This window comes from Poromitra crassiceps (assembly GCF_964638095.1).
Source record: "Poromitra crassiceps genome assembly, chromosome: 2".
Taxonomy (NCBI): Eukaryota; Metazoa; Chordata; class Actinopteri; order Beryciformes; family Melamphaidae; genus Poromitra; species Poromitra crassiceps.
Window position 1 is genome coordinate 29,902,693 of NC_139624.1, and position 15,090 is coordinate 29,917,782.

At 46.0% G+C, this 15,090-nt stretch overlaps 1 protein-coding gene across 1 annotated transcript in view; it reads left to right on the top strand.

Moving 5' to 3' along the window:
* tbc1d22a (TBC1 domain family, member 22a) overlaps window positions 1-15,090 on the top strand; it is a 365,114-nt gene that overhangs the window by 94,082 nt on the left and 255,942 nt on the right. The window contains exon 10 of the mRNA XM_083651077.1: window positions 9,948-10,062. Coding sequence (XP_083507203.1) covers window positions 9,948-10,062 — 115 coding nt within the window. The remainder of the gene's footprint in view (window positions 1-9,947; window positions 10,063-15,090) is intronic.

Genomic DNA, 15,090 nt, shown 5'->3' on the forward strand with positions numbered 1-15,090 from the left:
TGTGTGTGTGTGTGTGTGTGTGTGTGTGGGGGTGGGGGTGGGGGGGGGGGGGGCAAAGAAATAAAGCTATTTTTAAGCCAATCTAGGGCTCGAATTCAACCCAAAGACACAGTAATTTTAATCGTTAATTTATTTTTTTATCTTAAGTTATTTTAAGAATTATAATTGTTTCATTTTCCAAGTGCAATAAATGGACAAGAATGGGTCTTGGTGGCACTGGTGCAGACATATTGATGAGTAGAAAATCATTAAAAGTGTTAATAGTACTAATGGGATGTATTGATTTCACAAAGGGTGTCACATTAGTATAAACACAAAACTGTACAGCACACAGCAAGCAACCTTCTGACAGAAATGACACGTCTGCCCAAGAGTATGATATGCAGGGAAACCCTAGCTGCTGCACAATGCATGTTCTGGCACACACCACACACACACACACACACACACACACACACACACACACACACACACACACACACACACACACACACACACACACACACACACACACACACACACACACACACACACACGCATGCACACACACACACACACACACACACACACACACACACACACACACACACACACACAACACACACACACACACGCTGCACTAGAGCCCTGCATGGGGCTGTTTTCTTAGGCTGCATGTCCACTTAGCTTCTTTTTCTAAGCTCCAGTGCCCTTTCCTCATTAAAAGCAACAGGAAGCGTCCACAAGGTGCACAAAGGGCGTTCGCTCCAGAAAGACGCTGCAGCAGGTGTTTTTTTCCCTCAGAGCGGAGCGCTTTCAAAAGCCGAGAAATGTTCAACTTGTCAGAAAAGCGCTGCGTGACGTGAACTGCTTTTTCCAACTGGGCGATGGAGAAATAGGACGTTGTAGACTATTCATTGAATTGACGTTACTGTAACAGTGATCATAAAGGCAGTATGGATTATATCATGTTACTGTAACAGCGATCATAAAGGCAGTATGGATTATATCATGTTACTGTAACAGCGATCATAAAGGCAGTATGGATTATATCATGTTACTGTAACAGTGATCATAAAGGCAGTATGGATTATATCATGTTACTGTAACAGTGATCATAAAGGCAGTATGGATTATATCATGTTACTGTAACAGTGATCATAAAGGCAGTATGGATTATATCGGGCATGGATTGTAAATATCTGCCATCTGGTAAGCCTTGCTTGTTCTACAACACTGTCCTTTTGGTACTGCTAGAAGTGCTGACGTTACATTACGTTAAACAGGTGGTTAGTGCAGCTGGTAAGCTAGCAGCAGGCGCTATCATCCGCTTCTCCTCACAAAAAGCGCTCCAGGCAGCGCCTTTTCCACAGCAAAAAGATACTGACAAACGCTATTTCGACACTCCCCTTAGGCCATTAGTCCACCAGCTGCAGTACGGCTCCGTGCCGCTGCCTGAACAGACCCACACCCATGTAATCTTGTCAGACACATGCGGATCTGGCTAAACTAGAACAGGTGTGTATTTTTGCTGTAGCGCATGTATTGCCCATCTATTAACATGGGCATTCCGCCAGTCTTATTGGAGCTGCACAGAGCCGTACCACACCTGGTGGACATTGGGCTTTAATCCCCCTCTCATTGATATTCCTGACCATTCCTCTCCCGCAGAAAAGTTAAACCCGCCCGCTGTTTGAGACCTGTGGGACCCCAACCAAATAGTAAATACAAATGTTAATACCCGAAGCTGAGCTGAGCTGGCATTTTTCCTCTTCCTCCTCTTGTTGCGACTGTTGGACTCATTGTTGGACTCCACCTACAGCTGAGCATGCACTGCCCAAAGATCGTTTATGTCCGAGAAGATGAATCACTCGGTAGTAAGCGAGGAGCGAGTGAAATGAAATCCCAGATCAAAGTTAAAACCGCCCGCTCCCGTGAGATTTGCGTTGGTTCCTGTGGGACTCCGTTCTCAATGTAGCCCTCTACTGTGCACATAGACGACTTAAATAACACCTACACTCATACATGAGAACCCATACACACAGACCTTCATATGCATGGATGATACTTTCATACAAACTTGCTTTATTGTTCTGCCTGGTTTACAGTGGAGTACAATTCAATAAAGCATTTGTTGTTCTGGTTGGGTACTATAGTGTAACATAAAGAAAAGAAGTCGCACACTCAAAATCTCCTCTGTTGTGTTTTAATGGTGTAACCATTAAAACACAGCAGAGGACATTTTCAGTGTGCGACTTCTTTTCTTTATGTTACTTTGAATTTTCATTAGTCTGCACCTCTTCAAACTTTTTGGGTGTGCTCCACTCTATATACCGTACTTTGGGTTAGGGATGTTCATTTTGAACAATTTCCATAATCGAAAATTGGGAAAAATTTACGATCAATTATCGATTATCGATAGCGTAATAATAATAATATATATATATATATTATATATATATATATTTTTTTTTTACTCTGGTCTGGTAATAACGTTGCGCGTTCTCGGCCAGCTATAATGGCGATGCCGCTGTGTAGTAAGAATATCAGACACTAGCGCTGTGGCCAGGTAAACAAACATGTTACATGTCAGGTTACATGATGTTAGGCAATCGCCGTCTTCCAGCTTAGCTGACGGCACAAGAGTCAAATCAACAGGCCTGAGCCAGACCGCTGGGTGTGTTTGTTTGTGTCCCCGGCACATGCCGGTGTGAATTCCCCATGTTTAAAACAGTTTTGTTGGCACAAAGGCCCGTGCCCAGCCAGAAAACTAGAGACTATATGAAGCTCCACCTCACGTTAGTCGGCTGTGCAATGGAGTGGGGCGAGGAGGAACGAATTCCACCCAAACCTAGTCCGCAAAACATAAATAAATAAATACATAAATAATAACAATAATCAATCCAAATTCCACATGATCGATTCAATTCCTTAACGATCAATTATCAATTTTCGATAATTGATGAACATCCCTACTTTGGGTACTATAGTGTATAATAGAATGTAGGGACTAATCCGAAAAAAGAACTTAAAGGGGCCATATTATGCATTTCTTAATTTTGTATCATATATATGTTGTTACAATCTTGGATGGTCATATTAAACATGGGCTAAGCTTCAACTAAATAGGTGAAGGTGTTTTAATGTTACCCCCATGAACCCCCCATCCCCCCCATGAAGTCTCGTAGACGAGAGGACATGGATTTGTGCCGATTTGTGCGAGAGCAATAGTTCTAGTGACGTCAGGTAGATCTTGTTACCATGGTGATGCCAACTTTGCCAAGCCTAGCCCGGGCCCGCGGTGCGCGCGCCCTGCCCCTCCCTTCCCTGTTCTGACATTCCAGTAGACTGCCGCGACAGTGTAATCACAAGGGATTTCTGCATTCTGACCTCATTTCAATCTAGTATTAAACATACTATTGGTTCATGTTGGAATAAAAACACTGCTTGTATCGATAAATATGCACCATTACTACTACAAAATGAAAAAATAATTTTGAAAAAGACAGAAATAACAACTTAAATCGAGCTCTGTTTAGAGGGGGGGAATCAGCGTCAGGCTGCCTGGAGGAAAACGGCACACCAAAAAAATCGTCACTCCTCGCCTTTGAGAGTAAACCTCAAAGGCTCCGTCTCCCTCTCCCTCTCTCCCTCTCTGCACGATTGTGATTTGCAGTGGTTCTCAACGTGGGGTCCGGGTCCTCTGTCTGGGCAGAGGTTTGCGCAAACAAACTTTCACCCTGCTGCCCACCTGGAGTATTTCGGAGGGTGGGGGTTCTTAAAGGGACAGGACCTAAAACAGAGCGTTTCAGACAGAGGGTGAACTGAAGGGGGGCAGTGAGAGCCAGTACAAGATAAACAATGAGTTTTTAAAACTATGAATGATGCAATAAGTTACTCTACTGGAGGCCAACAATAAAATAATAATACATTATATTAGCAAAATATGGGCCCTTTAATAATAATAATAATCAAGGAAAATATTCCCAGATGTTGTTTAACATCACTTTTAAGACCAAAGTTCTTTAAGAACTATCAATAGTGGTCAAGATACATTTGGCTGTTATCATCACATAACGCGTTTTGAACCTTCCTATGCCTTTTGTCAGTTAATTTCAATCATTTGACAGTTTTTTTTGACAGGTTTTTTCAATAGACCAAATCACCGTGACGTCACCATGTAAACAAATTTACTTCCGGGTACCACTTGGGGAAGGCGGCAGGTTTAAATGTGCGTGTTGTCAAATAAATGCTGTCAAACCCTCTCGTTGTTTTCGGCCGACTACTTTCAATTTAAATGGTTAAACGGTTGGTAAACATGCTTGTCCGACGTCTCTAGCCTTTCTTCTGTGTTTGTTTTATGTAGTGTTAGCTAGCTAATAACGTTTGTTTGTCTGTCAAACTCGCTGTTTGTTAACGTTACAGACAGAGTAACCTCGCGTCACCAGGCTCTTCTCGGCGAGAAAGAGCCTGGTACAGACAGAGCTACTGACGCCACGTCAATTTAATTTAGCTTCAAGTCTACTCTAGTCTGGTCCAACAGGTAAATTAGCTAGTCTGGTCTCCACTAACGTTAGTGAAAGTGTTGTTATGAATGATATTAAACAACAACACAACACGGACGAACCATTTTTGTCTTCTTTGTCTGTTTTTGTCTTCAACACGTCAGTTTGTGCCGTCCACCGCCATTATAATGTGTGGACCTCAGGGGTACCCGGAAGTAAATGTAAACATCCCGCTGATTTGGTCTATAGTTTGGCAGGTGAGTGTCTTCTCCCAATGATGTCTTTGACGTGGCGCAGTATGGGGTGCTGCTCTGGGCACTCCAAGTTGAACATGTTTCAGCTTTGGCTGCATAGATACTTGCATAGCAAGCAGAATAATGCAATGCTCCTTGCGCCCGTTGAGCTCTTGCTCTCTCTGTTAACTTATTGGTGCTGCTCACAGCTCATGTGATCACAACCTGAGGAAATCAAACATATGGCAAGGCACATAAAGAGAAAACATTGCATGGATGCATAACTGGGACGTATCCTCAGTGATGTACCCTGGGGTCATAGGATGTTTCGGGTCTCGCAACATCATACACCCTCGCCCAGGTGACCCAGCCGGGGCTGGCCAAGCCCCAACTTACGTCCCAGTAGCTACCCACGGTCAGCCCTCTAGGAAGGGTCGAAGGTGGTCACGTGGTCAGGGCCACTAAATCCGCTGCTCCGGAACTACTCTGCCGGGACCAGGGGGGAGAAGGGCTCTGGTACGTAGAGGGACCGGGCTCTGTGGGTTGCCACCCGGCCGGGCTCCTCCCTCGTCTCACCAGGTCTACGACCTGTGCGCTGCACCAGACTCCCCCGCTCCAAACATCTCATTCCGACGTGATGTATCTTGGTGGATACCATGCAGCAGTACCAGTAATTGGTGGCACTGCAGACTCCACTTGCGGCTTGAATGGCCCTCCTAAAAGGCCTCTCGTGGATTGTTGGGCTTCTTCCTCACGGAAGACGCAGGCTGGGGCGCTAACCCATACTGCTCCCGGGTGCCGTCCCTGTTCCGGCTGTCAACTGTCTCTCCAGTTATTTGAGCAAGATGCTGAATTCTTCCCTCCACACTCATTGTAAAGTGCTGTGGATAATAGTATTAGTTAAATGACTCAAATGTCAATGTGAATGTAGTTTTTATGATGTATAAGGACAGTAGTCTGTGTGAAAGAAGTGAGCTCAGCACAGCAGGCCTAAGTGGCTCTCCTCCTGGATGCTTCCTAATGAGGACAATTTGCCAAAACACCTTGGCAGCAACATTCACTTGGTTCCATTCTAAATCTATGGGGTTAAGTTGATCTTATTGCTACGGTGCTTTTGGGAGATCTTGTAATACATAATAATAGTGCTGCTGGCCTGAGAAGCAGAGAAGTTAAAATACCAATAGAAACTGGCCATGATGAGGTACCAGCTAATGAGCTCAGTCTGACCCGGGCTCTAGACTGCTGGGTACACACAGAGATATGCACACAGCCCCACACTTAGGGGTGAACACACACACACACACACACACACACACACACACACACACACACACTCACATGCGCGCGCGCACACACACACACACACAAATGAAACCCATGCATAAAGACAATTAAATAAATACAGTGAACACACCTAGCAGCGAGGAGACGCATATTCTCACAAACACATTTATCAGTGCAAGTGCATGAACTGACACATGTACGAGCACATGAACTCGCGCATAAACTCACACACACGCACACACACACACACGCACAAACACACATGCACAAACACACACACGCACAAACACACACACACACACACACACACGGCGCCCGAGGCAACGGCGCCTCCCGTTGGCCCTGTCTTGTAGTGGAAAGAGCTCTGGGCCATGGGCTGTAAGCAGGGAGGGATAGAGGGAACATGGGAAGGAGGCTGAGCGGAGCTGGATCAGTGCCTCTCTCCCTCTCGTCTACCCACTGCCCTGTGTGTGTGTGTGTGTGTGTGTACTCCCACTCCGTCCAGTCCACTCCTCTTTTTCCCCTCATCCTCCCTCCACGCCCGCCTCCTCTTTGCGTGCAAATTGAAAGGCACCAGCGTGCATTGAAATATTCAGGAGGCGTACTCCCTCCTTATAGCATTTTGCTATGCAACCCATGTCTGCAGCTGCACCGCCTGAAAATCACCTCTGCTTCACTCCATGCAGTTCTTATTCTCTCTCTCCCTCTCCATGTTGTGATTCTCTCTCGCCCTCTCATGGGGCCACAGAGATTTAGTGGAGATGAAAGCCAATCAACAGTTTGTTCCATTTTGGGTAGAGCGAAGTATTGAAGCAATTCTATAGTGATTTCCTAAGTGGTACCTTAATGTTTGGAGTCCTCTGTGTTATGGAGAACAATGCTGTCTTCACTCTATGCGCATAATCGGCAATTACAAGTTCCCGACCTGGAAAAGAAAACATTCAGGTTAATCTGCAAATCGTAATTACAAGTGGGAAGACGTGACCTGATTTTTTTTCTTTTTTTCTCTTTTTTTTTTCTCTTTGAAAGCACTTAGTGGATGTTCCTACCCATAATGCAGTGGAGGACTGAGAAAGAGTGAGCGGGTCGGGGCTAAAGTGTCTTGCTCAAGGACACTTTGACAGGAACTTTGGACTGTTGATGGGCTCATTGGTTGTTTGAGAGTTTGCTCAGTCTGTGTTCTTTCACTATAGGCCCCCCAAAGTTTCTTCCATTTTGGAGCCATTGAATCATGACACAGGAGACACGGGGGGGAGGTGATTTCCTTTCCTAGAGATGCACCAAATCATACGAAGAAATTATGCATGCGATTAACATATTCCACCGTAATCTGGCTTTCGACCCTTTGAGCACAGAGTAAACTCTGGCTAACCTGAAGATGAATATTTGGTTTTTGGTTATAGCGTTTGAAGCCGTTGAAGTTTCTCTCCTCTGTCCGTCTCTGACACTCACACAAAGAAACGCTGGCATACTCAAGCAGACAGGATGGGATTCTGAGATTTGGAAGGTTGCAAGTAGCCGGCCGGTGTGCAGGTGCTTGCATGAAACATGTGGGTCTGCTTTTGAGGTTGTATGAGAAGAAAGTGCCATTACCCACCTGCAGCAGCAGCACTCCCATGTTTGATGGATGTGACTTTGATGATGAAAGAGGAGGTGTGGAGTGTGGGGGCAGGTGAATTGGGGGAGGGGGTGAGGAGAGAAAGCCAAAGAGAATCACTTCTTAGCAGTCCCATCCTACTGCGTTAACATTGATGGAAGGCCTTAAAAAAAAGTCTCCAGGCACTCGCACACAGCTCTCAACGACAGACCCACACCATCACTGCTGCCATGTTTCCCCCATAAAACATGAGATATGAGGTTATTTAGAAAGTGACAGAAACATGAGTTCCCCCCCAAATATAAGAAAGAGCTTGATGCCTGTGGTGCAGAAAGGTGTGTGTGTGTGTGTGTGTGTGTGTGTGTGTGTGTGTGTGTGTGTGTGTGTGTGTGTGTGTGTGTGTGTGTGTGTGTGTGTGTGTGCGTGCGTGCGCGCGCGCGTGTGGGACCATTCCCACACCAGAACATCAAGCTGAACATCAAGCCTCCTCTAATTCAGTGGGGTTGACAGCATTAAACAGCCACCCATAACAAAGATGGAAGTGTTTGCCTTGCAAAAAAGATCAAGAAGTAGTAGGGAAAGAGAGGAGAGGGAGGAGGAGACAGTTGGGGGAGGGGGGGGGGGGAGTGAGAGACAGACAAACTGACTGAAGGAGAGAGAGATGAGGGGGAAGGACCCAGACTAAACAGGTGAACACACTTGTGGTGTGAAAGTTGTTTTGCACACAGAAGTATTGTGCCATGTGTCAAATGCAGATGATAAATCATGAGATGTTGCTCTAACCTTGCGAGGCAGCTGGATTCACGAGATTATGATCATGGTTGTTAAGTTAGCCCGTGATCGACTGTGATAGACAGATCGATCATCCAATCACCTACAAATATTTTTTTTAAGTGCCTGCCCTTTCCAAAACAGTTTCCAGCATGCGAGAGAGAAAGAGAGAGGTTTGCAAAGAAATTGAATTTAGGGACTGTCTATATGAATGTTCACCATGTTCAAAGCAGCATTGTGATTTTTGATTTCAGCAACGATTCATAGCCTAAACATTACTGGAAAACAACAGCCATGCATTATTTGTATAGGCAATAATAAATACCAGGATAGATATAATCAAGAAGAGACTATACAAATGCCAGAAATCAATGACAAACAAGGCTGTGAAGATTTTCTGAAACCTCGAGCTCCGTGCACCTGCTCTTTAAAGACCAATATTTTCCAAAGTCGATATTAGAAGGTTGAACGCTCAGTCACCCATACTGGATGCTTTGGAGATCTGCAGTCAGCACTACTTTCTTAAATCGTAAAAATGTTGCTTCTAACATGTCGATGAACATGGAATGGAAGTGGAGACATTTCCATGTCTGAATGTGTCAGAACATGACTGAATGAGTCATTCTGCCTGTTGAGATGATCAATATTGAGGCTCGGGAGAATAAGTTCTTGCTGATGGTGACAGCGGATCCCAGGGCAACTATTGTTGCTGAAACGTCAAAATGTTCAAACAAAATTAAAGATCACCAGAAAAAGCTCTTAATTTACCATCTATAGCGCCCCAACCAAACGGCAAGCTAAGTGTTCCCCATTCTGCTGCTCTAACTTGTTTGCAGGAGATGCTTTTCACTTTTACAGCCTGGCATGCATGTAGACATTTTACTCACAATACCGTCGCTTTCCACTCCTCACTAACGATTGAATCCTGACATTGCTTGGTGCACTGTTCATTTAATTCTAATCAGCCTAATATGTTTTGTTGTTGTTTTCGTCTTTTATTTGTTGTCTTTGTTGTTGTCAGACAATCCATTATCAGTCTTGTCAGTGAATGTCAATGCTTTGCTTGATTATTATCATGTCATTCATTGTGCACCATATGTATTTCATACATGACTTGCTGTCATACACAGAGACAGTACATTGATGCATAGTTGAACATAACATACCTGCCCTAACTTGGTGGTAGAGTGGTAGTTATTTTAAAAGTCCCACCACCGTGCATCTAGCCTTCATTAGAATTGCACTATTTTCTAATAGTGTGTGTCTAGCTAGCATGTATGAGAAGGGACTTGAGCAAATGCACACTGAGATTCAAAGCAACAAATGTGTCATTAGATGCATAAAGATAGTATCCATTAGTGTTTTCATATTTGATTGATTGATTTTATTATGGATATAAAAGACAGCAACATCCAAGGGATATACATGTCAAAGTGCCGACACTTATTTCCAACATGGTCCCTATTTGTAACGATTCATGTAAATTAGTTTAATCTCTGAAGTATTGTGTATTGACTCTGTGTGTGTGTGTGTGTGTGTGTGTGTGTGTGTGTGTGTGTGTGTGTGTGTGTGTGTCAGATTTTTGAGCGGATCCTGTTCATTTGGGCCATCCGCCACCCGGCCAGCGGCTACGTGCAGGGCATCAACGACCTGGTCACGCCGTTCTTCGTTGTCTACGTCTTCGAGTACATCGGTGAGTGACAGTTCGTTTTCCTTTTTGCTTCAATGCTCCACTCCCTTTTTTTTGTGATACACGATGGATGCGAGGATCAGTGATGTTTGGCCCTGCCCCTGCACTCAGAGCACTCCTCTCCACAGTGCAGAGTGTCTGCTGCTCCTGCACTCAGAGCACTCCTCTCCACAGTGCAGAGTGTCTGCTGCTCCTGCACTCAGAGCACTCCTCTCCACAGTGCAGAGTGTCTGCTGCTCCTGCACTCAGAGCACTGCTCTCCACAGTGCAGAGTGTCTGCTGCTCCTGCACTCAGAGCACTGCTCTCCACAGTGCAGAGTGTCTGCTGCTCCTGCACTCAGAGCACTGCTCTCCACAGTGCAGAGTGACTGCTGCTCCTGCACTCAGAGCACTGCTCTCCACAGTGCAGAGTGTCTGCTGCTCCTGCACTCAGAGCACTGCTCTCCACAGTGCAGAGTGTCTGCTGCTCCTGCACTGAGAGCACTGCTCTCCACAGTGCAGAGTGTCTGCTGCTCCTGCACTCAGAGCACTCCTCTCCACAGTGCAGAGAGACTGCTGCTCCTGCACTCAGAGCACTGCTCTCCACAGTGCAGAGTGACTGCTGCTCCTGCACTCAGAGCACTGCTCTCCACAGTGCAGAGAGACTGCTGCTCCTGCACTGAGAGCACTGCTCTCCACAGTGCAGAGTGACTGCTGCTCCTGCACTCAGAGCACTGCTCTCCACAGTGCAGAGTTACTGCTGCTCCTGCACTCAGAGCACTGCTCTCCACAGTGCAGAGTGACTGCTGCTCCTGCACTCAGAGCACTGCTCTCCACAGTGCAGAGTGACTGCTGCTCCTGCACTCAGAGCACTGCTCTCCACAGTGCAGAGTGTCTGCTGCTCCTGCACTCAGAGCACTGCTCTCCACAGTGCAGAGTGTCTGCTGCTCCTGCACTCAGAGCACTGCTCTCCACAGTGCAGAGTGTCTGCTGCTCCTGCACTCAGAGCACTGCTCTCCACAGTGCAGAGTGTCTGCTGCTCCTGCACTCAGAGCACTGCTCTCCACAGTGCAGAGAGACTGCTGCCCCTGCACTCAGAGCACTGCTCTCCACAGTGCAGAGTGACTGCTGCTCCTGCACTCAGAGCACTGCTCTCCACAGTGCAGAGTGACTGCTGCTCCTGCACTCAGAGCACTGCTCTCCACAGTGCAGAGTGACTGCTGCTCCTGCACTCAGAGCACTGCTCTCCACAGTGCAGAGAGACTGCTGCCCCTGCACTCAGAGCACTGCTCTCCACAGTGCAGAGTGACTGCTGCCCCTGCACTATGACGTGATGGAGAGATGGTTCATCCAATCACCTGCCAGGTATTTTTTGGAACTTTTTGCCTGCCTCTTTTGAATCTGGCAGCGTCAGCTTTTCAGCCCAACATTTTGTATAAAAGTATGCCTATGCTTTGTATCAAAGGACTCTGTTAAACAGCTACAATTACAGTTTGTGTGTGTGTGTGTGTGTGTGCGCACACGCATGTGTGTGTGTGAACGTGCACACGTCATGCGTGTGCTGTACGTGTGCACCACACCATCCTCTCCAGAGCTCCCCTGCTGTGTGCGTTTATGTTGTGCCGCATTTGCGCAAATTAAATTGTTTCATTTCATTCTGTTGTTTCATTCTTTTGACAGTGTAAGCCTTAGCCTACTGTATCGAATACAAAGCATTCATGTCAGCAGTAGAAGGAGAAAAGAAAATCATTTGTCAACAAGGGATGTACAAGATTCTGCATACATAAATCATTTCGCCCCTTCCTAAAAGATTTTTTTTGAGATATCTTTTTTCGTAGCATTCACCTAATATCTTTTTTGAATGAGTTTTGGTGTCAATATGCAGTAAACAGAGATAGGGAAGTGAGGATGGAGAAGCGTCAGTGTGGAAGAATTGGACCCCATGCAGTTGTGAGAAGAACTTCAGTGTGAACCACAGAAGATGCTGCTGGCTGTGTGCTTTTCTCACTCGATCTGTTTGCTTGTGTGTCTGTGTTATGTTGCAATTCGTCAAGATATCCCTCTTTGAAATCATTCAATATAAGAGCTGTTAATTGGAGACGACAGTGCTCAGTGGAGCAGTACAGTACCTAGCACACTCTGCCTGTGCTCACTGTGTGACAATTAGGATACGTACAAGTGCTTTAAGTGCTAGTTAGGTACTTATAGTTTATTTGTCCCGCAGGGAATTTTTCACAGTTATTACAGTACATGCTTCAGAACATAAACACATAACACTCCCCACCCACCACCAGTATCCCAATACATATGACACAAATACATAGGTAAGGCACGCATGTAGGAAGTGTCTCGTGTCTCTCTCTACATGTCTGTCTCCTCGTGTCTCTCTCTCTCTACCCATCTGTCTCGTCAATCTCCTCGTGTCTCTCTACATGTCTGTCTCGTCAATCTCCTTGTGTTTCTCTCTTTACCTGTCTGTCTCGTCAATCTCCTTGTGTTTCTCTCTTTACCTGTCTGTCTCGTCAATCTCCTCGTGTCTCTCGCTAGATGTCTGTCTCGTCAATCTCCTCGTGTCTCTCTTTACCTGTCTGTCTCGTCAATCTCCTCGTGTCTCTCGCTAGATGTCTGTCTCGTCAATCTCCTCGTGTCTCTCTTTACCTGTCTGTCTCGTCAATCTCCTCGTGTCTCTCGCTACATGTCTGTTTCGTCAATCTCCTCGTGTCTCTCTCTACCTGTCTGTCTCGTCAATCTCCTCGTGTCTCTCGCTAGATGTCTGTCTCGTCAATCTCCTCGTGTCTCTCTCTACCCGTCTGTCTCGTCAATCTCCTCGTGTCTCTCTCTACCTGTCTGTCTCGTCAATCTCCTTGTGTTTCTCTCTTTACCTGTCTGTCTCGTCAATCTCCTCGTGTCTCTCGCTACTTGTCTGTCTCGTCAATCTCCTCGTGTCTCTCGCTACATGTCTGTCTCGTCAATATCCTCGTGTCTCTCGCTACATGTCTGTCTCGTCAATCTCCTCGTGTCTCTCGCTACTTGTCTGTCTAGTCAATCTCCTCGTGTCTCTCGCTACTTGTCTGTCTAGTCAATCTCCTCGTGTCTCTCCCTACCTGTCTCTCTCGTAAATCTCCTTGTGTCTCTCTCTACCTGTCTGTCTCGTAAATCGCCTCGTGTCTCTCTCTACCTGTCTGTCTCGTCAATCTCCTCTTGTCACTCTCTACATGTCTCTGTCGTCAATCTCTTCGTGTCTCTCTCTACATGTCTGTCTCGTCAATCTCCTCATGTCACTCTCTCTACCCGTCTGTCTCATCAATCTCCTCGTGTATCTCTCTACCTGTCTGTCTCGTCAATCTCCTCGTGTCTCTCTCTACCTGTCTGTCTCGTCAATCTCCTCGTGTCTCTCTCTACCTGTCTGTCTCGTCAATCTCCTCGTGTCTCTCTCTACATGTCTGTCTCGTCAATCTCCTCGTGTCTCTCTCTACCTGTCTGTCTCGTCAATCTCCTCGTGTCTCTCTCTACCCGTCTGTCTCGTCAATCTCCTCGTGTCTCTCTCTACATGTCTGTCTCGTCAATCTCCTCGTGTCTCTCCCTACCTGTCTGTCTCGTCAATCTCCTCGTGTCTCTCCCTACCTGTCTGTCTCGTCAATCTCCTCGTGTCTCTCTCTACCCGTCTGTCTCGTCAATCTCTTCGTGTCTCTCTCTACCCGTCTGTCTCGTCAATCTCCTCGTGTCTCTCTCTCTACCCGTCTGTCTTGTCAATCTCATCGTGTCTCTCTCTACCAGTCTCTCGTCAATCTCCTCGTGTCTCTCTCTGCCACTCTCTTCTCTACCTCTTCTCAGTTTCTTTCCCCTCTCTCTGTTTTTCTCCGTGGGTGAGTCAGACTCTTGTCAGATCTTCAAAGCATCACCCTGTGCTTTGTATCCTGCATCTCCATGTGCTGATGAGCCTTGAATAACGTACACAGCCAACAAACCTTCAAATGCGCCTGGCTGGCGTCTTACAGGATGTCTTGATGTCTTGTTGTTAGGGGCACTTGTTTTTCAGGCTGACAGAGAGAGAGAGAGAGAGAGAGAACGCACTTTGCCTCTTTCATGAGCTTGGCCTCATTTGGGTTCTTTGTGGAAGGGCAGGAAGCGTGAGATATATGCTCCTGCTTTCTTGCTCTCCTGCACTTTCTGGCTCTCTCTCTTCTCTTGCCATCTACTTTTCTTTCTTCTGCTTCTGTTTCCATCTTTTTTTCTCTCACTCTTCATTTCTTCTGCTTTCTGTCTTTCCCTCCCTCCTTCCAAAGAGGGGAACTTGAGACTTGGACTTGAGTCAAAAACATGGCCCAACCCTACCTCACACCAGGCCCGATTTTAGCCTGCTACATTAGGGTGGGCTGGTAGGGGGCAACTTTGGCGGTAGGTTGCGGGTTTGTGGATGGGGATTAAGTTGCATTATATTCTAATTTATAAAGAACAATTTGAAGCAGGGTGTAGAAGCCATTTCCACAGTGAATGGGTACACCAAATTGTTCCAGTAGGAGTCAGCCACCTACTTGTGACAGGTTGACAGATATGGGAAGATGTCATTATAATGTTTATGTTTACTTTGGGGGACCAACAACTTATTTTATTTACCTTATTGCACAGACAGATAATTTTATAATTTTACTAGTTTCAAATATTTGGGTTTTCAGGATGATATAACTTGTCGCAGAACATCTATTTTGGTTTATTTGGTAAAAGTGGAACTGTATTCCTTCTGGTTTTCTTCATTGTTCATGATTTTGTGGAAAGCATTCACTATAGACAGTCAGTTGAGACAAGTACTGTGGTGTGTGAGAATACATTACACGATTCTCGCCACAAGGCGGTACCTGTGAGCAAGTGGCGACTGTTGTAAACGGGATAGAAGAAGAAGTATTGAATAACGTAGCAGGCTGTAGCTAACACAGCAGTTGTCAAGCAGCAGAGAACGTGCAGCCAGACAGAGAAAAGTCCAGAAATCTGCCTGAAATCTCTGGCTGCAACATACTGAATTTTTCCATAGGTTGGGGTGAAAAGAAACATATT